Below are 21,432 nucleotides of genomic sequence, written 5' to 3'. Positions count from 1 at the left end.
GTCCAGAGCTGTATCCGCAGCCAAGAGGAAGATCTCAGGAAGTGTCTCTGTCATGCTAATAGTTCTAATCAGTAAAGTGCAGCGAGCCTGGCAATAATGAGGGGCAATGAGGAGTGTCTGGATATTGCTGTATTGTGGCTCTCAGTGTCATTAAATCCAGTCAGTAAATCCATTCAGACTGCAGGCGTTAATCTGAATTCTGAGGTCCTGTTCTGTGGAATAGGGGAGTCTGGCAAAGGCTAGATATGATACAGAATTTATTTTGTACTATTTAAGATGGAACTTCAGGGACATCTAAAAATGCTGGCATTCCTAGAAAATACTTTCAAAAAAGTGTGTATTTTCCCTAAAAAAAAGTGTGTATAAATCCTACACTAATATCAGCATGTGAACAGTCAGCTTCTGACATTGATGTGTTGGAACAGGAAAAATGGGCAAGCATGAGAACCCGACTGGGTCAGAGTATCGCCAGTACAGCAGGTCTTGTTTGGTGTATGCAGTGTTTTGTACCTGCGGTTTTGCCTTGAGAAGTCAGAATGAAGGGGGCTCAATACTAGTTTTTACTGTACACTCTGTCTGTTTTTAATGTTTTGGCTAATCACTGTTTATAAGCTTAAAAATGTCATATTAGGATTATAGTCAAGCCAAGTCACATTTATTTGTATAGCGCTTTTTACAACTGTTGTCACAAAGCAGCTTTACATAATTAGTAATTAGTAAAAGACAGAAAAAAGAAATAACATAAGACATGAAGGGTCTAAGACCCCCAGTGAGCAGCCAACTCACTGGCAAGAAAAATTGGGAGGAACTAAGACTCACAAGGGGGACCCGACCCGTCCTTCTCTGATCAGAACTATTTATAAATTATTGATAAAAGTTACCAAACCATCTAAACTGTTGAACTGCTCTGATCATAATCATAATATATTAACCATGGTGTAATACTGTTAATAAATAATACTGTATCTAAAAACTATAAACCTATAATGTGAAGTTTTGCCTTGTCTACCCCACCTATCATCAAAAACCCTCCTAGGTATCATGCTAAACATATATACGTTATACAAATCCCAGCAGGCACCAGACATCAATTTGACGCCAGAAAGTAATGATGGTTGGAAATGAAAGGCTCATATCCATCAAAACCAACATTGTGTTGACATAAAGCTCCAAGGTTAGACAGACGTTGTGGTTGTTTTGGTTACTGAACACCACGAGTTACAACCTAAAACCTCAGCGTCTAACAATGTTATGAAGTTTAGCAGACGTCATGACCTACATTCAACCAAATGACATCCATCAACGTTGGTGGCCAGCTGGGACATCACTGTAGACGAGTAAAAGGCTTTGTGATTTCTGATTCACTTTGTTGTTGTTTGTTGTTGTTTGTTGTTGTCACTGTCTCCGTGTTTAGCTTGTTCTTTCTGCTTTCTACCACTTTCTAGCGCTTTTCGTCGTAACTGCTTTTAGATTGTGTTTGTGTCCTACAGCCGACTCACAGCGCTGAACCGCTGGATGTCCAAGTGGTGTTCCGAAAATCATGTGGGCTTCATAGATAATTGGTTAAAGTTTGAGGGCAAGCCTGGTTTTTTAGGTAGGGATGGTGTCCACCCCACGCGGGAGGGTGCTGCCTTACTTTCGTGCAGCATAGCCCATAGTCTGTTAGTTAGTCGGCTGAGGAGTGTAAAAGACTGCTGACAATCCAGAGCCGAGACCAGGCTGCAGACAGACCGGCTAAACCGACCGTCTGCGAGCTGCTTTGAGGCGTCACCCAGGTTTCACTGTATTGAGACTGTGTCTGTGCCCCGAACCAGCTGTTTGGTGGCCGTACTGAAACCTAGATGGACTCGTGCCTGTCTGACACTATTAATATCACCACTATCAACTTTCTGTTGTATCTGCTTTGGTAATTTATATCATTAATGTTTAAATAGTCTGGCCAGAGGAGGATGGGTCCCCCTTGTGAGTCTTGGTTCCTCCCAAGGTTTCTTCCTCCAGCTCTGAGGGAGTTTTTCCTTGCCACTGTCGCCGTTGGCTTGCTCACGGGGGTCTTTGACGCTTCATGTTATTCCTTCTTTCTTCTCTGTCTCTGTCCTTTATTAAGTACTAATTATGTAAAGCTGCTTTGTGACGACAACAGTTGTAAAAAGCGCTATACAAATAAATCTGACTTGACTTGACTTGACTTGTTGAAGAAAAGGTTCTTCTTCGGAAAGGTTCTTCAGGGAATGCTGTTACTCCAGAGAGCCCCTTTCTGACTTCTTTATTGTGGAAGAGCAAACTGTGGAGTAGGCCTGTGAATCAGTGGGCTGTGAACGACGCGGAGTTGTGCGCTGATTTAGCTGCTCTCTGCGTGTGTAAAAGTGAGATTGTGGGATCATCATCACTTTCATTATCCTCCTCCTCATGAGCCACATTGCAGTCATGCCCAACAGTCACTGCCATGATTATAACCGCATGCTTTTACATCTGACGCAGACAAGTGATTCACTTTTTCTGCAGCTACAATTCAGCATCAGGCGTATACAGCTCTACACTTGGCGTCCTTATGCTCAGCGAGGGAAAATTGTCTCACTAACAGCAATTTCATTTTTTGGTTCCTCTGTGTGATTTCATGTCTGATATACAGAGTCCTATTTAGAGCAATTTAGCCACATAATGGGGACTCGGAGAGCGCAGACTGACGGATGTCTGAGTCAGAGCAGGGAGGCGATTAAGGGCAGTAATTCTGAGGTCTGTAATTTACTCTCCACATTTTGGGCTTGAGTGGAATCAACCCTGAAAGCCACTGAAGTACTGACGACCACTCGCTTACTGCATATATGCCGTTCACATCAGCCACTCTCAAACTCGGTACCATATTGTCGCTGTCGTAGCATAGGAATGTTGCAATATATTGTGATACTGTAAGCAAGGTGATGTATAGTTCAAATCTCGGGCCATGCTGCTTTGCCATCAGCGGCCAGGATCAGAAACACCACAATTGTCCGTGTTGTCTGCGGGTGGGTAGACGCCACTCTCTCCCCTCATCACTCTTAAGTTGGCTGGCCCAGGCCTCTGTTAGCTGGTGCGGTGGAGCTAGGGACCCGGTGCTTTCCTTCAAGCATGTCGGCTGCCCAGCGATAAATAGCAAGTATGTGAATTTGGTTGGGGTGGAAAATGCTCAGACATCAGAGGTTTAACAAGCCCACAGGGTAGCATAGGGTGGCCTAGCCTAGCATAGCGTAGCCTAGGTTAGCACTGTAACAAGAACAGATCATCTTTTGTAATTATTCCTGTTATTCCTGATCATGTTGCTGTCCTCTCAGTGTCCTCCCTGTGCAGTTAACTGGCTGGATACATTTTAGCCAGTCGCCTGTGTTAACTTTTCGCTAGCACCCATCTAACACCAGCTCGCCATACTGGGTCTTCCCCATGGCAAACAGCACACATTACTTCAGCTTCCTTCAGTCAATGCTTCTTTCTTCGTCAGTAGATGTTAGCCTCTTTTTAACCTCCCAACCATATTCTTTTGAAGTAGTTTTCCAGTGGGTTGGGTGTATGTAAATTGTGTCTAGGACTGTTATGTAACAGTTTTGGGGTTTCAGAATTTTCCAGGTCTGTCTTTTGTCCACGTTTCTGGCTTTTGAAGGAGAATGCATCAGTGTTTGAGGTTCACGGTTTGTCACTTTCATGTACTAAACTCTCATTATTCCACGATACCAGTGGAAACACTGTTTTCCATTCTAGGGCCCCTTTAAACATCTACCCTTCACATTATTATTGCATATTATGTCCATACAATGGAAAGAGCAGCTGGCATTTTCAAATGGTGTAAAAGAGAATGAAGTTACAAGGTTTTCTGACAGCAACAGTGTTCTCCATCCCCTTCTGCCATTCTTTCACTCCTTTGTGCACTGCCTTCCTTTGTTGTTCTCTTCATCTTTCGCTTCCTCGCCTCTGCCCTGCCCTCTATCACATCCTCGCCTCTCCTTCTTTCACCCACGCTGCAGCGAGTGCAACAGGAGAAGAGGGAGAGAGAGAGAGAAAGGGAGAGTGAGGGGGAAAAAATGAAATGCGGCTTTGCGCTGTGCTTGCTGCAGTGGCTGAGGATGACGAGGGATTCTCAGAGTGGAAATCACGACTACACACACAAACCGCCCGCTCTCTAGCCCACCATGAGGGCTTTTAACCCCAGGTCTCTTTCATCACACACTGTTTGGCACACATTTGGGGTCACACATCTTGCCTTCTTTTAAAATGCTCAGGGAAATGTTTAATTTTCACTGCTTTTGTTGCTGCTATTGGTCATATCTGGTTATGGTTATTATTATCCTGGTCAAAGAAAACATGCTCATTTGTGCTGAAAGCTCACTGTCCTCTAGTCTTGCGAGCGAGACCTCTCCCTACACTCTTCTTGGAGAGAGAGAACCTTTTAAAGGTCTAAAGAATCCTGAATCATGCTGCTTGCCATCAGCAGCCAAAGACAGCAAGAGCACAGTTGGTCTTGCTCTCTCAGGAGTGGATGGGTTGATGGCACTGCCTCCCCACATCACTCCTACTGTGATGTTGGTCAGCACAGGCGTCTGTTAGCTGTTGAATTGGAGCTGGGGAGCAGCGCTTTCATCCGAGCATGCTGGCTACCTAGCGATGCTTCGAAAAGAGGCGGTGACTGACTTTATATGTTTTGTAGAAGACATGTAAGTCCTCGCCCTTCTAGTGTTGGGAGCTTAGCAAATTATGGTAAATATGGTTCTTTACAGAACAGTAGTGGTTGTTCATTTACAGCACAACCACTCACTTTAACAGGATTGGGCTGTTTGACTGACATACAAACTAACCAATCATGTGAGCTTGGTTTGTAGGGACAGGGTTACAACAACAGCTGACTGAAAGGACACATATGAGTGTACAATCAGATCAGGTGTCCAAAAGATGCTCAGAGTGGCTCTGTAGTCTAATGCCCTACTACTGTGGCCCAGGGGTCGCTGGTTCAAATCCCGAGCCTTGCCGCTTTGCAATCTGCAGAGTCCAAAAGAGCACAATGGTAGTGCTCTCTCCAGATGGGTAGATGGCGCTCTTTCCCCTTAAGTTGGCAAACCTGGCAATGCCATATTGGCAGTTACATGATACCTGGCAGTGGTGGCATGTGTCAGGGGAGACAGCATTGCTAGTGATGAGGAGAGTTACGGGTGGGTTAACCTGTAGTAGGATAGCCAATCAGAGTGCAGCTGACAACAAACACAATGACATAATGTTAGATGGTTCATATAGCTTAATGGGCTGGAGGATCTGAGGGTGACCCAGAACTCTTGCCGAGTCGTACAATCCAGGAAATACTTTGCATATCTGAAGTGCAGAGCCAAGGAAAGGGGCAGTGCCAGGTTTTCCAGACATTTTTCGATAATCAGTACAAATCGGCCGACAGAGGTAATGAACCCTGCAGCAGTACATATCCGGCACTGCCCTTTCTCCCCTCCACATCTCCTTTCTGCTATTCTCATCATCTCATCATCTATTCTAAGCATTCAGGAAAGGTTTTCCCTGTTTTTCCACCATGCTGCTTTCTGGTTGAGTGTTTTAACGATCCTCACACACGCCTGGATTCCTTTGGCACGTTCTTGTGTTCTTTGTCAGACACACTGAAACTATTCTGTGTTCATTGTTATTTGTGAACAATGCTTATGAAACCTTTTAATGAGGCTGATTGGCAAGTGAGAATGCATGCTTGAGCTAACTCTGGTTTTAGTGAGTTTTGTTGCTGGTAACAGTAATTGTATTTTACAAAGGAGAAATGTGCTTAAGTGTGTGGCTTGTTTCATTAAACTTCTTGTCTTGTTCATTAGAGTGGAAATAAATGGGGAGGGGGCTCAGTTTAAGTGTATTTAGCTTAATAGCCGCTGTTGGTAATTGGCAGTTAAGCTAAGCATACTGAGTCTGAGGGTGCATTTTCTCCTTTTTACCCCTTGAGTTTGTAGCTTTATCCGACTAGATGTGAACTGCTGATCACAAGCCTGCTGATTGGCTGATCTGTGGCCTACTCATTGGATGATCTTTGGCATACTGATTGACTAAATGTTTGGCAGACAGTAGCTTGCTGATTGTGTGGTCACTAGCCTACCGATTAGAGGTTCACTGGCCTCCCGATTGGCTGATCTCTGGCTTGTTGCTTGGTGTATCCCTAGCCTGCTAATTGGCTGATCACTAGCCTGCTGCATGGCTGATCATTAGCCTACTGATTGAGTAATCACTAGCTAGCTGTCTGATTATTGGCCTGCTTATTGGCTAATTATTGGCCTACTGTTTGGCTGATCACTGGCCTGCTGATTCCTTGGCCTACTTATTGAATGATCAGTGGTCTGCTGATCGCCTGCTAATTGACTGATCATTGGTCTACTGATTGGCTGATCATTGGTCTACTGATTGGCTGATCACTGGCCTGCTAATTGCTTGATCACTTGCCGGCTGATTGACTGATCACTCCTGTACGGGTTGGCTGATCACTGGCCTGCTGATTGACTGATCACTGGCGTACGGATTGTCTGATCATTCTCCTGCTGATTGGCTGATCACTGGCCTGCTGATTGCTGATCACTGGTTAACTGATAGCTGTCTGATTATTGGCCTGCTGATTGGCTAATTATTGGCCTATTGTTTGGCTGATCACTGGCCTGCTGATTGGCAGTTCATAGACCTACTTATTGGAAGATCATTGGCCTGCTAATTGCTAATTGCCTACTAGCTTGCTGATTGGGTAATCCTTATCTGTTGATTGGCTAATCATTGTCCTACGGATTGGCTGATCATTAGCCTCCTGATCTTCTGATTATTGGCCTACTGATTGGCTGATCATTGGCCAGGCAAGCCAATCTGTATTTTCACTTAAATCACAGTAGGAGTTTCTGACCTCCCAGTGGTTCAGTTTGATTTTGATGCTAGATTTTATTAAGTTATTTATTTGTGTGTTTTTAAAACATTTTCTAAATGTTTTCTGTCCAAACACTGTTGTGCCAGTGTATAGATTTCTATATAGTTTTTCTTCTCCACACATTTCTCACAAGATCTCAGTGGGAAATTAAAACTGGTGATTGAACACCTGATACAGTTGTATTTTGGCCTAAAAACAAGCGCATGCTTTAATAATATGAGATTCGATTCACATATTCCAAGAGGCACAGAGTAAATGAGCGATCAATCCTTAGGCCCAGTGACAGATTTGGATTCCTGCCTAGTGTTCATCTAATTAGCATGGTCCAGAGCTTTGTTTGTACTTTTAATTGTTTGGTGGTTTGATTAGAGACATTGATCGCCTCTGGCCAGCCTGTGGATATTGAATGAAAGGTCTCAGACAGTGGCACTCAAGCGTGACTAGGAACTGAATTAGTTTCACTCCCTGAATCTTATAAAAAATACAAACTGTGGTCCATTGAACATTCATTCATAGATGTGTACAACTGAAGATCTTGAAACCTGGTCCAAATTTGTGTCGCTGTATATAGCTCATCTACAAATGCTTCAGTTGTTCAACCATGTGGTGAAACGCAAGTGCTTGTCCTCAGATTTAGGGTTAGGACTAGAATTAGCATTAAAGATAGGGTTTTAGTTAAGGATTCCTAAATGGTTCTTGTCTCAGACAGCCATCAGGAAGGCTCTAAAGAACAGTTTGTGAACCACTGTATGTGTAAGTTCTTTAAAATTTGTAAAGGTTCATACACTACATCTCCACATGTTTGTGGATACCCCTTGTAAGGAATGCATTCAGGTATTTTTAAGGTGATGTGCACATGCGCGCACACACACACACATACACAGCTTTTCTAGTACCTGTAGAGAAGTACTGCCAATAAAATAGGACTCTCTAGAGCAGACTAACATGAACCTATTGGTGTCATGCCTAATGCCAGGTGTGAGCTTGAAGGGTATGAAGCCCCCAGAATTGAGCTTTAGAGCAGTGGCACTGTCCTCTGGAATGGTGGCGCTCCATTTAATACTATTGGGACGAGTTGGGGAGTTTAAATACCCTTGATTTTGCTGTAAAAAAAACAAACAAAAAAAAACAATGACTGAACAGGTGTCCCAATACTTTTGTCAACATCGTGTATCTCATTCACAGAAATAGTTCTTAAAGTCGGTGAAAAACAAGGTGAGAACTTGCACTTATCTGCTTTACTTATCTACCATCCACCATGTCATGGAAACGTTCTAGATAAAGTCACCTCCTATGCTCAGAAGCAGAACTTTCCAGGTTTAAGCACGGAGCATTCCGGTGCCAGGCTGATAGCTATCTCACATTTAGTACAGTTGATTGCGTCCGTCTAGATCTTTCCATCCGTTCGCTTTGTCTTCAGGGTGCCCTCCCCCCCGCGCACACTCCCCCACTCCATTGACTTTGGTGGTCGGTTGCCATAGTGACGGGTTTCATTCATGAATTTGACAGGGCTCCGCCCATCCCCGGCCTGCTTGCACACGTCGACAGAGCAGCACTGCAGGGCAGCCGTGCTGACCCATCCACCCACATACTGCAGTGTGCCCGCGTGGCACATACATCAGCTCACACACACACACGTCCACACTGCATCATTCACATCCACATATTGCAGCACACACACACACACAGACAGGCAGTGTCTTCCAGCATGGCTTTTTGTCAGTGAATACATGTTTAACGCTGCTGCACGCTGTATGGCTGTATTTCATTCTGTATAATGAAGGGCTGTAACAATTGATTATAGTAGTGATCAGGTGATCTGTTGATTGGACAATAAAATAGGCTGAACTGAACGATAGCAATCTTTTGTAGCCTCATCTAATGCATCTAATAATTTTTCAACACACGCTCACTTATACACATACAGTCATGTGAAAATATTAGCATACCGCATGAAAACCTTTGCCTTATTGAGCATATTTGAATATATGGAGGTTTGATCTTCATTTGAACAGCATTAAGGGAAATGGAGGTTATATATAAATATATATAACATTTAAACTGAAATGTTTTTTTTATTATTTGTGAAATGTAATTAACAGAAAAGCAGTTTTCCTGTGTGAAAAAGTTAGAACACCCCCACATTTATTACTACTTTAAATGTGTACAATTAGAATCAGGTGCAGCACATCAGCTGCAAATGACTAGAACATGGTTAGAGAGGATTCCGGAGGAGCATTCTGTCTTATTTAACCCTCAGACATTTAGTTTGTTTGGCTCTTGATTGTTGAAGTGAGTGGTGAAGATCACCATGGCCAGATCCAAGGAGCTCGCTGAGGCCTTCAGAAAGAAGGTTGTAGATGCTGATGAGTCTGGGAAGGTGTTTAAAAAGATATAACTTGATTAAAAATGAGCTGTTCTGCTGTCAGTTCAGTCCGAGAGCAGACCACAAGATGTGTCAAGAAGTCTCCAACAATCCTAAGATGTCCTCACAAGACCTATAGATAGTTCGTACCACAGTTGATGCCAAAGTACAGTATCTACCATCAGAAAGAGACTGCACAAGTTTAATTTTCATGGGAGGTCTGCAAGTGGGGAAAGACCAGGTCTTCTAGAGCAATGTGCTTTGGACAGATGAATTTTTGGGCACAATGATAGAAGCCATGTTTGGTGCCAAACAAACCCAGCATTTGAGCACAAGAACCCAAACCAACCGTGAAGCATGAAAGTGGAAATGTCATGGTCAATAGTTTGAGGCTGCTTTGCTAAGAGCTTAAATCAGAGGGTGCTTGAGGAAAATGTGGGACCCTTTACCCAATAACTGAAGCTGAAAGAATTCTGCTTGGAGGAGTGGAAAAAACTCTCTCTAAGCCACTGTCAGAGACTCGTAGACAGTTATACGAAACATCTAATTGTCCTTATTGCAATCATTTTTAAGCTAGAAATACCATCTATTGGGGCGTGTGGTGTGCTAACTGTGTCCTCATAAGAAATGGTGGCATCCCTTTACAATACCACACTGGAATTCAGTGAGCTCTTTAGAACTATTTAAAAGTGTTTGTAACGGCAGACTGCATGGCTATAAATGAATTGAATGGAACACCTGATTTAAATGATTAAGGGGTGTGTCCCAATACTTTTGTCCATGTGGTGTACCTCTTTGATGAAGGCATTAACCATAACCTACTTGGACAAACATCACCTACAATAGCATGTGCACAGAACTGCAGCATTTGTGCCTAAATCATATATGCATACACTTCACTGATGCACACACACATACAAATCATATCTAATATTAGCATGACTCATGCATAACCACAGGAATGCGTTTCCTTTTATTTCTGTGTATGAAAATTGCCTTATTTGATCAATTTTAGAAAATGATCCCTTATATAACGGTTGTGACTGTGAATGCATAATGCACATAGAATGCATTATCCTGTTCATGACGCCACAAGATCGTAGTGTCATGCGGCCTTCGACGCTTCACTAATATTTTGTAGTGTTTTTCTCTGTTAGATTTCATACACTGGTTTACAAGCAATGTGAATCTCTGTGCTTTTCCAAGCCCTTACGTTAATGCAGTTGAGTGTGATATATGCATATATATACAGTGTGTGTGTGTATATATATATGAATGAGATGAAGGGTTCATTCAGGCCTGCGTTACACAAGGCTTTTCCCCTGGGATGAGGCAATATACCGCTAGTGGAGCTGTCAGTGGTGCTGAAACAGGCCATAAATCGCATGAGCAGCACTTTCGAAATTGCTCTTTAAATCAAAGAGCACTGGTCCGCTCCAGAGGGTTCACTCTTCTAGCACGACAGACAGGGGGGAATAAACAGCCAGTCCGGTTTCCTGTGTTAACTACTGTATGTGTAGGTTGTTTATTAGCCACTCCTACTCTGTGCTTGGCCACTTTATATCAGAATATTATGACCACCCCTGGTTTGGAATGAACTAAGCCCATTTTATCAGCTCCACTTCCCATATAGAAGCACTTTGTAGTTCTATAATCACAGACTGTAGTCCATCTATTTCTCTGCATACTCTGTTAGACTCCTTTTACACTGTTTTTCAGTGGTCAGGACCCCACAGCGTAGACCACCACATATCAGGTATTGTTTGGGTGGTGAGTCATTGGGTGGAGGGTGGTGGTACATATCAGTGTTACTGCAGTGCTGAGAACGACCCACCATCCAAATAATTGTCACAGTCTGTACTTATATGGTAAGTGGAGCTGATATAATGGACAATAAGTGAAGAAAAAAGGCTGTGGTTTTAATAAGGTGGCCGGTTTATGGATACACTCATCTAGAACTTTATGAGGAACTCTGCACTGATACCTTTTGTGGTACTTCTATTGAGCAATGACAATCAATCGAATTTATAATCTGCCCTATATCAGTGGTGGTGTAATGGTGGTCTCTATACATTAATGAGTGGTAGAGGAGGGCTATGCATTGTGCAGTAACACTTGGGCTACAGTCTGTAAATGTAAACCTACAAAGGATCAGGTCAGTGTAATAGGTATTTCTAGTAAATTGTCATTTTCCGTAGGTAAGCTGTCAGCTACCTAGTATCTATAGAAATGGATAGTTTAAAATTTTCTAATTCTCTCTCTCTCTCTCTCTCTCTCTCTCTCCCTTTCTCTCATATACAGAAGTGGATGAGCTCCCTGAGCTAGATGAAGAGATTGACTTTCTGTCCTCCATCATCACCAAACACAGAGAGTCTGAGATGAAACACACAGGTAGTAGATTATTATTTCATTATTTTATGAAATAGAAGTCAGAATGTCCCTGCATGCGCACACACACACACACTACCGCTAACACAGCATAACAGAACACACATTTACGCACCTATACTGACTGATAGATATTTATCTTGATGTTTCTCTGCTCTGAACAACATGAAATTGTCTTATTTAAATAGTGTCCCATAGAAAATCAATCAGAAATTCATTTTCTCAATTTGTATTAGAACGCGAACGTGAAATTGGCTTATTAAAACAGAACATTAGTCAATGAGAAACTCATCCTCAGGCTGTGTAAATGAGATAAAAATGAAATAGTTTTATTGGTTCAAAGAAGAAAGTCAATTTGTCATTTGAACTGACCTAATTCCTCCCTACTTTTCTCCAGCACCCTCTGAGGTTGCTCCAAAAGCGAAGGAGGACTCCTCACAGCCGAGGAGCCACCACAGACCAGTAGCCTCTCCCAGCTATGCCCCGACAGGACGTCCTGTAACCAGCGCTCTGACCACATCGTCCCCGACGACCAGCCCCAGCTCTCCTAGCCCCAGTCCCATCACCGGCGGCCCTTTTTCTTCGGCAGTGCAGAGCGCCCCCATCATCATCCCCTACCCCTCTGAGGAACACTCTGTCATCAGTATGTTTTCCTCTTTTTTTCCTTTAACCACAGCCTTGCTGTTCAGTAATGGCTTTAAATTATCCTTTAACTCATAGATCTCATAACGGCTCGACTGACTTATGATTCTCACAGAAGCTTTTCAATTAAAGGGGTTTAGGTGGTGTGGTGACCATTTTACATCCTGACCTCACTAACCGTTTTTTTGTTGAATGTAATCAAATTCTCTCAGCAGTGCTCCAAAATCTAGTAGAAAGCCTTCCCTGGACAGTGATGACACTCACTTAGGATTTTTTATGTCCTTGATTTTAGAAGAAACTGTGAATGAGCAGCTGTCCTAATACTTTTGTCCATAAAGGCGGATTCTTTCTTTTTACTCAGATTTTTACCAGTACCAGTACTTCCACCACCAGCAGAATGGTGCATTAATTACTCTGAATTACTTTGAGACTGATGCATCGGTGCAGTGTGTTTGCAGAACGTTTGATGGATTAAAGCGATATTATATGACATTTACATTTACTCATGTTTTGGTATGCTCATGGGCTCCCCCTACAGTTGGGAGCAAAGACATGCTTACAACCATTTCTGAAAAAGCTGAGAGATACAGAACCATGTAGACTAAGGTGGTAGTGTACTGTTACAGGATTTTACACAAATATGACTCGGGCTACTCAGCGTTACGCCATATTTGCATACTTGGCACTGTCCTGCCCGCAGTTAGCAGCATGCCGAGCTCTGAGTAGCAACAATAAGGATGATTTTCTCCCTGTTACAGTCAGCAAAGCATCAGAATGCTAAAAACGTTACATAGTGTTGCTTTAACACATTCAGGGTTGTGTTGAAACATCTGCAGATCTGCTGACCTTCTGCTCTGCATTTTGAGTCCATATAAATACAGATATTCATGTTGTACTGCTGATCTGTTTGCATTAAGTGTCAGCTGCCTGTGTCTGCCTCTCTCTGACACATCATTCTGTGCTTGTTCTTTCTGTAGTAATGACAGGAGTGTGTCTCATGGTGGGATCAGTGGCCTTGGTCTTGGCTGGAGTGTGTTGGGTCAGGTAAGGTCCCAGTCTCCCTCAGCTCACTCAATTCAGCATGCACTGCTCACACTCTAATAGATAACAGCACCTAGAAGGTGTTCAAGCATGACTTATGAGAAAAGTAGAAAACGTAGTTGAACATTCTGAATGTAATTGAAAAGTCATGCCTGTTTTTCCGTGACAGGATGCAGAGAGGAAGTCGTCTGGCTCAGAAAGTGGACTATCCAGCCTTCGGGGTGATGAGCCCTCATTCCTACGACAGCACCACTGTGAGTGGAAAACTCAGACTCCAATTTTTACACACATCCTTACACACAGCAAGGAGCCATGCATTAATGTTGTGTTCAATCTCTTTCGTGTGATTGGCTTTCAGTCTGGAGATAAAAAGCTGGCCCAGAGCGCTCAGATGTACCACTATCAGCATCAGAAGCAGCAGATGTTGTCCCTCAAGTGAGTAGATCCAGATGGGGTACTTCAGCAAACACCAAACACGCCACACAGCTTCATATCTGTAATCTACCCTGACAAGGCTTGTCCTATGGAACAGTTGCAACCAACCCTGGTCCTGGTCCTAGTTCTGCACATTTTAGAGGTTTCCTGCTCACCACCACCAATCACAATTAGCTGATTAGCTGGATAAGGTGTGTTGAGAGCATGGTAAACCCTAACATGTGCAGGATCAGATTTCACAGAAACCTTTTTGGCTTATATATATACACAGATCAGCTATAAGGTAAAGTAAAGTTGCCATTTTGGAGATGTGAGGTTTTTGTGCGACAGTAAAAAGCAGACCTGAGGACAAAATATCAAAAACACTGGGCCTTTTTCTTTATAGAGTGTTAGAGAGTTAAAGACAGTGCCAGTTCCTACCAAGCTTCTACAGTCCACCTTTGATTGATTGGTGGTTTGTAAAGCATATAGTCTGTAAGCTCGTGTATTATTGCCGTTATTCAGTGACAATCCTTGCTAACTATTCTTCTCTTTTGCTCAGACAAAGAGACGAGCCCAAGATCCCAGAATCGGGAGCCACTTCTGATGAGGAGAATGAGGATGGAGACTTCACTGTGTATGAATGCCCTGGTCTCGCCCCGGTAAGCAGCATTTCTATGTTTGCACTGTATATGCCTGCTCTATAAGGGCAGATTCCCTGCAGGTAGAATCAGTGCACCTACAGTGATACACTGTATGTACTAGTGTCAGATTGAGTGCTTGAATCTCTGTCTCTCTCTTTCTCCCTCACTGTCTCTCTCTCCAGACTGGTGAGATGGAGGTAAAGAATCCTCTGTTTGATGACTCTACCCTCAATCTCCATCTTCATCTTGACCTTCAGAGGAGCTACAACTAAACCTGGACGTTCATGCACGATCACAATGAAAATACCACCAAGATCAAATCCCACTCAGCCATGCTGGCATTTCGCCCCGATACCCTTTGGACTACGTTCACCACGCGGAGGACAGTAGTTGGGGAATTAAAGAGGAGGAAAGGGAAGACTGCATGGACAGCATGGACTCTTGGCTTCTTGTGGCCAATTAAGGGCAGCTGGTTCAAGTGTTGTAGAATTAATCTATGGCCTCCTAGTCGCTTTCCCCTCCTGCTGTTTCTCCACTTCAGCCTCCTTTCCATCCAGTGTTTGTTTATTTATTTATTTACTGACTGTTACATAGTGTCTCTGGAAGGTGGACTCAAGACACAATGACGTGGGTAATTAACTTATTGACCTGCCTTCAAACACAAATAGACACCTACACACACACACACCCGCACTGTTCTGCATGATGACTCGTTTGTTTTCTCATGGACGAAACATTTCGTTAAATACTCAGCCCCCACCGGTCACTCTTTGAGTCCATGATACACTGCCAACGTTTTGAAGCACTGCCCCTCCACCTCCACCTTTGTTTGATAGGTCAGTAAGTGTTGCTAGTATTTTTTCAGTGCAGTTTTCCAACATTCTTCTCACATGGATGTCACCTGTTCCTCAGCCCTGCTGCAGGAAATGGTCCATCTGGGTGGTCTTCAAAAGTTGCCAGTGTACCATGGCCTTTATAGTATATGCACGCATCAGTATAGACCATGGAGCGGAAGGCTGTTCAACTAGGCTGAACAGCTCTGTTCATCACCATGGACAGCTCCAGCACATGGAGAAACATCTGCATCTGACCCTACTGTCTGCTGTCGTCAGCTCCAGGATTCTTTATCGTTTCCTTTAGAAGAAAAGGCTTTAAACTTTGCACGCTCACACTTCGCTCGTGTCCTCAAAGCTCGAAGGACGAGCACCTCAGTACTGTGCAAAGGTCTTAGGCTACCTGGGAATCTATTTAAAGCAGTTCATATGGGCGGTGTTCATGTATTTGTTTGGAAGAACACTAACATTGTAGTAAATAGTAAAGATGCACAATCAGAGTTATGGCCCAACTATGCTTTTAAAAACATTGTCAGCATTGGAAAGAGAATTGGCTGATATTTGATGGTTATTGTATTTATTCACTGTCGTTAGCTGCTGAACGTTACAGTAATACACATTTCTCTGTAACGCTTTGTTTGGATAGTGCAGTACAGGTGGTTTGTAGATACTCAGCCTGAATATAAAATACTGAGATATATAAGATACTGGCCTGAATATAAAATGGAATGTGACTCTCTCTTGTTAGGCGAATAACAATCAAAAATTTAAGGGGTCTAAGATGGTCCAGATGGTATCGGACCATTCTCAGTATCAACAGATACTCAGAATTACGGTAACAGTACCAGGCATAAAAAGGGGGCACTGTGCCACCCCTATTTATTACTATTAATTACTAGTATAAAACTAATATATAACCTGGGCCTATAAGTTATGGGCCTACATTCATGCATTTAGTAATAACTGACCTTTAAATTGCATCCATTCATTTTATGCACTTCTTGCTTGTCAGGCTTGCGGTGGGTCTGATGCCTACACAGAATTATTGGCTGCAACTCAGAAACACCCCTGGACAGGGTTTTAATCACTTGAACCCTAATGTTTATTATTCAGTTTTTAATCCTAGTTTGGTTTAGCATATCTAGTGGAGTCCCACAAGGTTCTATCGTAGGGCTTATGAAACTGATGTTAAATATGAAGTGTATGCTTCCATATAGAGTCTAAGGGATTAACTTATATTTAATTAAATATCTAATAAATATCATTTGTTTAAGTTTAAAATATGATAAAATAGTCTAATAGAACTAAAGTGTAGGCTCTTACATATAGAGTCTAAGGGGTTAACTTAATGCTACATTCCTAAGACCACCTGTAATCAGTTTAGGGCCCTAACAATTACATTACCTTAGCCTAGGTCCTAGTCCTTGGCTAAGAATTTCACCAGAGAGTGTGTTCACAATTTGAGCACCATCTATAAGGGGCTATATCATGTTCTATCCAAACAAAGTGAGACCTGTTTCTCTGTAATGCTAATCCAGGTACGAGTTTTACATTTTATAAATGTTTATATTTCAGCATCGGCAGATGTGTATAAGGAAAACATGATTCCTTTATTGGTGCATCCTTAGCAAAAACAATTAAATACTAATAGAAATGGCTTTATATCTGTCCATGTGTTAGCGTGACTATTAACAGCTCAGTATTTGTAGCTGTCGTCCAGTATCTGGTCTGGCTAATCAATATACTGAATCATCAGGTTAAATCAAGTAAGTTGAACCAATCGATGCAGTAGGTGGAGAGTCAATCAATAACTAAAGGAAAATGACAAGAAATTGTTGTTATTTACTGGATTAATGTTTGTGGATTTGTCTTATGTGGTGTTTTGCAAGCACTCGCTTTACTGCTCAGATAATTTGTTTTAAACTAAACCTAAAACTAAGACTTTTGCACAGTACTGTACTTCTGGTTTATTGGCACCACCTCTGGGCCCCTAAGTCCTGAGGGCTGATCCGGGACCAGCTGCACCTCTTTAAACCAAATTGGGTTGAACAGAATATGAAGGGCAGCACTGATCCCTGATCAGCACTGTGATGTGTTGGACAAAAATGTACGATCCCAGGGCTCAGGTTCAGTATCAGGTTCACTACTCAGCCGTCCTTTCTGCCTTTTATTTGTACAATATTGTGAATACTGTGCAATGGAAACCAGATTCATGCATAGAACTACTTGATGCTTAAACATATCAAACCAATTGATGTTAGACATACGTAAGGGTAGAGACGTATGAGATAAAAAGAAAAGAGTTACTGTAAAATGCAGGATGTCCACTCGCAGTACATAAAGGTCTATGTATGAAGAAGCCACATGAAATCTGTAATTTACACATGTCATGTTTCTTTCTACCAAAGTAGAGTCAGTGATGGTATTTTTTAAAAAAAGCACCAGTTGTGGTTTTAATATTTTCATAATTGTGCACATATGAATAACCCTAAATTATAATGTAGCCTTTGTATAGTCTCGTACGGTCCTACTATGCATGATCTGAAGCTGTGGAATGGGACGGGGAGTTGGTATGCATTTATGGTCCTTTGCAAATTGCTTAAATAAACCTACTTACAGCGTGGCCCATGTGGTTGTGATGGCTTTTGGTTCAGGCACACATAGCTGGACAGAGCTCAAAGTAAATGTGAGATGAATGGTTCTGGTCTTGTTTTTATGATGTGAATAGAAGCTAATTCCCAAAACTTAGATCAGATTTCTCAAAATAACAAAAATCTTAAAATAATGAGTTTCTCAAAATAGCAAGAAAGCAACTCAACATGATAAATAATTGCAAAATATCAACAAATGTACTGAAAATGATTTAGTATCTCAAAGTAATAAGATACTATCTCAAAATAGTGCTTAGTATCAAATAATAATAGTATCTCAAATAATGAGATGGTATCTCTAAATTATACTCTTATCTCAAAATAAGGTGATAGTATTTCAATATAATGTAATATAGTATATACACTGATATATCACATCATATAAAGATTACATATATAGTAATAAATGTATATATATATATTATATTTATTCGCTTCTCAATATAAAGTATCTCAAAAATTATTTACAAAGAATGAATAATGAATAATTAAAATATTTCAAAATAATTACTAATATATATGACTAAATAATAAAATAATAACAATAATTGGTTGCTGGATTTTTTTTATTTTATTATTTTTTTCAAAGATTTTTATCTCTGCAGTGGATTCAATGTGCTATAATATGTGATATTACTCTCGGTTCAAGGGTTTGCCCTTCGCTGCTGTTTCTCTGGAAACCTGCCAGCAGTAGCAAGATTTGTGCAGAACTCTCGGTACCTCTATCTACGTCAGTCACGCTGTTAAAGAGCCCCTGGATGACAACAACATGGATTTTGTCCAAGAAGAGGGAGGAATCTATGGCTGCATCCGGAGTTGTTTACTATGACAAATAAGTGCACCACTATTCCAGGTGTGGGCAGTCAGATTACATGTTTTTTGTTGGAAAAATAATGGATATTTATACGCTCTGTACATTTCACACAAATTCCAGATTCCTCTTTTTCTTGTGGAGGAAAACCAACAAAACGTTTTTTTTTTTTTAACCAGGGTTGTCCAAACGTTTCCCTACAACTGTAACAGTACATCAGTCACCACAGTACACACTGTGTATAAGTATAAGTTGAAACTGTGGAGGAATCTCTTAAGGTGCTTTGAGGAGCCTTCAGGAAAAGGTTTTTAAAGGTTCCTCCTTAGGTTCCGTACTACTACTGAGTAGGGCTTTCTCCTGCTCTCCAAAAAGTTATTCATGGCATAAATTCCATAAGTTGGGATGTTGGAAACATTCCTTTCTGCTCTATAATTGCATGATTTAGGAGAACTTTAGGGTTTATCTCCCATTCAACCACATCTCAAAGATGTCAGATCTAGTGACTGGGAAGGCCACTGAAGTTTGAGACTTGGAAGATGGGTAAATTGAGACCTTGACGATACGCAGAGTCAGCAACAATACTCAAACAGGCTGTGGCATTCAAGCAATGACTGATTAATATTAACAGCACCTTTAAAGGTAAAGTGCACATATTTGTCACTGTACAGTGAAATTTAACCCATCTGGTAGTGAACACACACATGTGTTAGGGGCAGTAAATACACACACACACCCAGAGCGGTGGGCAGCCAACTCCAGCGCCCGGGGAGCAGAGAGAGTAAAGGGCCTTGCTCAAGGGCCCAACAGTGGCAGCTTGCCAAGCCCAGGAATCAAACCCACAACCCTGTTATCGATATCCCGGGGCTCTAACCACTGAGCCACCACTGCCACACCACCTTTACACCACCTCCCCCAGTCTGGACTGTTAACACAACTAAGAAACATAAATAGCATTTTATATTTAACATTTATAAATGATATTAGTATTATATTTAAAAATAAATGTTTATATTAACCAAAATCATCCAGGTTGTTTGGACATTTTAAATGTTTTACAGTTCGACAAAGACGTGATGGAGAGTTGATGATATTCAAATAGATTCATGTATTGAAATTAATTTGCTGATGTGTCCTGCAGCTCATATATAGCTTTTAATAATAATCTTAACATGCAAAATAGCATCTATTAGAACTCATAGGGACAAAGGTCCCCAATCAATAATTTGATCGTTTGAATGTCTGACTGTGGTTTATCACTGCTCTCTTCTGGCCACAAGGATAGATGCACTTACTGAGACAACAATATAAATAGCTGCTATAATTATCCTGTAATTTAAAAGAAAATGACCTCACACCATCACACCACATCCACCAGCCCGGACGGTTTACACAACACAGATTGGGGCCATGGATGCATGCTTTTGGCACCATATTCCCACCCTAGAACATCTGTGACCAGTTTTGATGTTATGCTCCCACTGCAGCCTCAGCTTTCTGCTCTTGGCTGAAAGAAGTGGATCCTCATGTGGTTTTCTGCTGTTGTAGCTGATCAGCCTCAAAGTTTAATGTGTTGTGCCTTCTGATGAGCTTTTCTGCTCACCACAATTGCCAAATATTTCCCCATGGATGGCTGATTTGCTCATCACCTACCACTGCTGAACACTTCGATTGTTGGAATATCCCACTGTGTATAAGCATAAGCTAAGCAGTACCCTCTTATTCCCCATACACTAGGCATGTGGTGCGTGTTAGAGCCTCAGCAGTTAGCCTGCTGCCTAACGTTGTACTATTTGAGGTCACAGGACTTTGCCCCATTGCAAGTTATCCAACTGACTGGAGTGTTTGACCGGTAGTGTCAGTATACTGTCGTGTGGGGCCTACATTTTGCCATGTGGGCCTTACTAGCACTTCATCCCCATCACATATGGTAGACATGACTGTGATGACGTGTTTGGGACAGTCCACTTGTGCTGGGTGGATTAATGTGAGCGGGCAATTTTGAGCTAGGAGCAGGATCTGGCTGATACAGCGGCCTCGAGAAGACCGCAGTCGTGCATGTTTGCATATATAGTCCCAGAACTGGAAGGGCTACCAGTTTGGGTGGACTGGCGATTAACAAGCTGCTGAAATCCATCAGCTAAAGCCTGCAGCCTCTGTTGACGCTGCATGAGCGCCCGCGCGCTCAGCAGGACTGAAACTGCGCATGCGTGCGATGATTAGACTTCCATCTCGCACCCATAGCACCCAATTATAAACGTCTTAAGACGTCCAAGTCTGATCTGTCGTCTTAAGACGTTAAATATGTGCGTGTTACCGAGTTTCCCACCAGGAAAGACCACACGAACCCCCCCTGAAGTCCGACGCACCGGCGCTGTCAATGCAGCACGAGCTGGCCGAGTCGTGACGTAAACGCTGTTTCCAACATGGCCGATCAACGGTCAAATAGATACAATTATATATAAAAAAATAATACTTGCATAATTTATAATGGAAACATTGGTTAAACACGTAGAATCACCTCACATTATAGGAATTAATTAGTTAATTAATTAATTAATTAATTAATTTTAATACATTAAAAAAAACGGTCGACGGCCGCCATGTTGTTTTTTTAAACTTCGACATGCAGGTAAAAGCACAGCCAGTCTCCGTGTTGTTTATTTCTTTAAAATTATATTTTTAAACGTGTTATGTATCAGTCAGATCCATGACCTGCAGTTATAAAGTGTCTGCACT

The 21,432-nt window shown here is 42.0% G+C and overlaps 1 protein-coding gene across 1 annotated transcript in view; it reads left to right on the top strand.

The window, feature by feature from the left end:
* npdc1b (neural proliferation, differentiation and control, 1b) overlaps positions 1-17,857 on the top strand; it is a 43,998-nt gene extending 26,141 nt beyond the window's left edge. The window contains exons 3-9 of the mRNA XM_072665102.1: positions 11,574-11,663; positions 12,058-12,303; positions 13,280-13,346; positions 13,513-13,597; positions 13,702-13,778; positions 14,320-14,419; positions 14,584-17,857. Coding sequence (XP_072521203.1) covers positions 11,574-11,663; positions 12,058-12,303; positions 13,280-13,346; positions 13,513-13,597; positions 13,702-13,778; positions 14,320-14,419; positions 14,584-14,673 — 755 coding nt within the window. The 3' untranslated portion in view covers positions 14,674-17,857. The remainder of the gene's footprint in view (positions 1-11,573; positions 11,664-12,057; positions 12,304-13,279; positions 13,347-13,512; positions 13,598-13,701; positions 13,779-14,319; positions 14,420-14,583) is intronic.
* Positions 17,858-21,432: the final 3,575 nt, after the last annotated feature.

The sequence above is a fragment of the Salminus brasiliensis genome, chromosome 20 (assembly GCF_030463535.1).
Source record: "Salminus brasiliensis chromosome 20, fSalBra1.hap2, whole genome shotgun sequence".
In the NCBI taxonomy this organism is placed as follows: Eukaryota; Metazoa; Chordata; class Actinopteri; order Characiformes; family Bryconidae; genus Salminus; species Salminus brasiliensis.
Note: the sequence above shows the minus strand (reverse complement) of the source record. Positions and strands in the feature narration are given on the sequence as shown.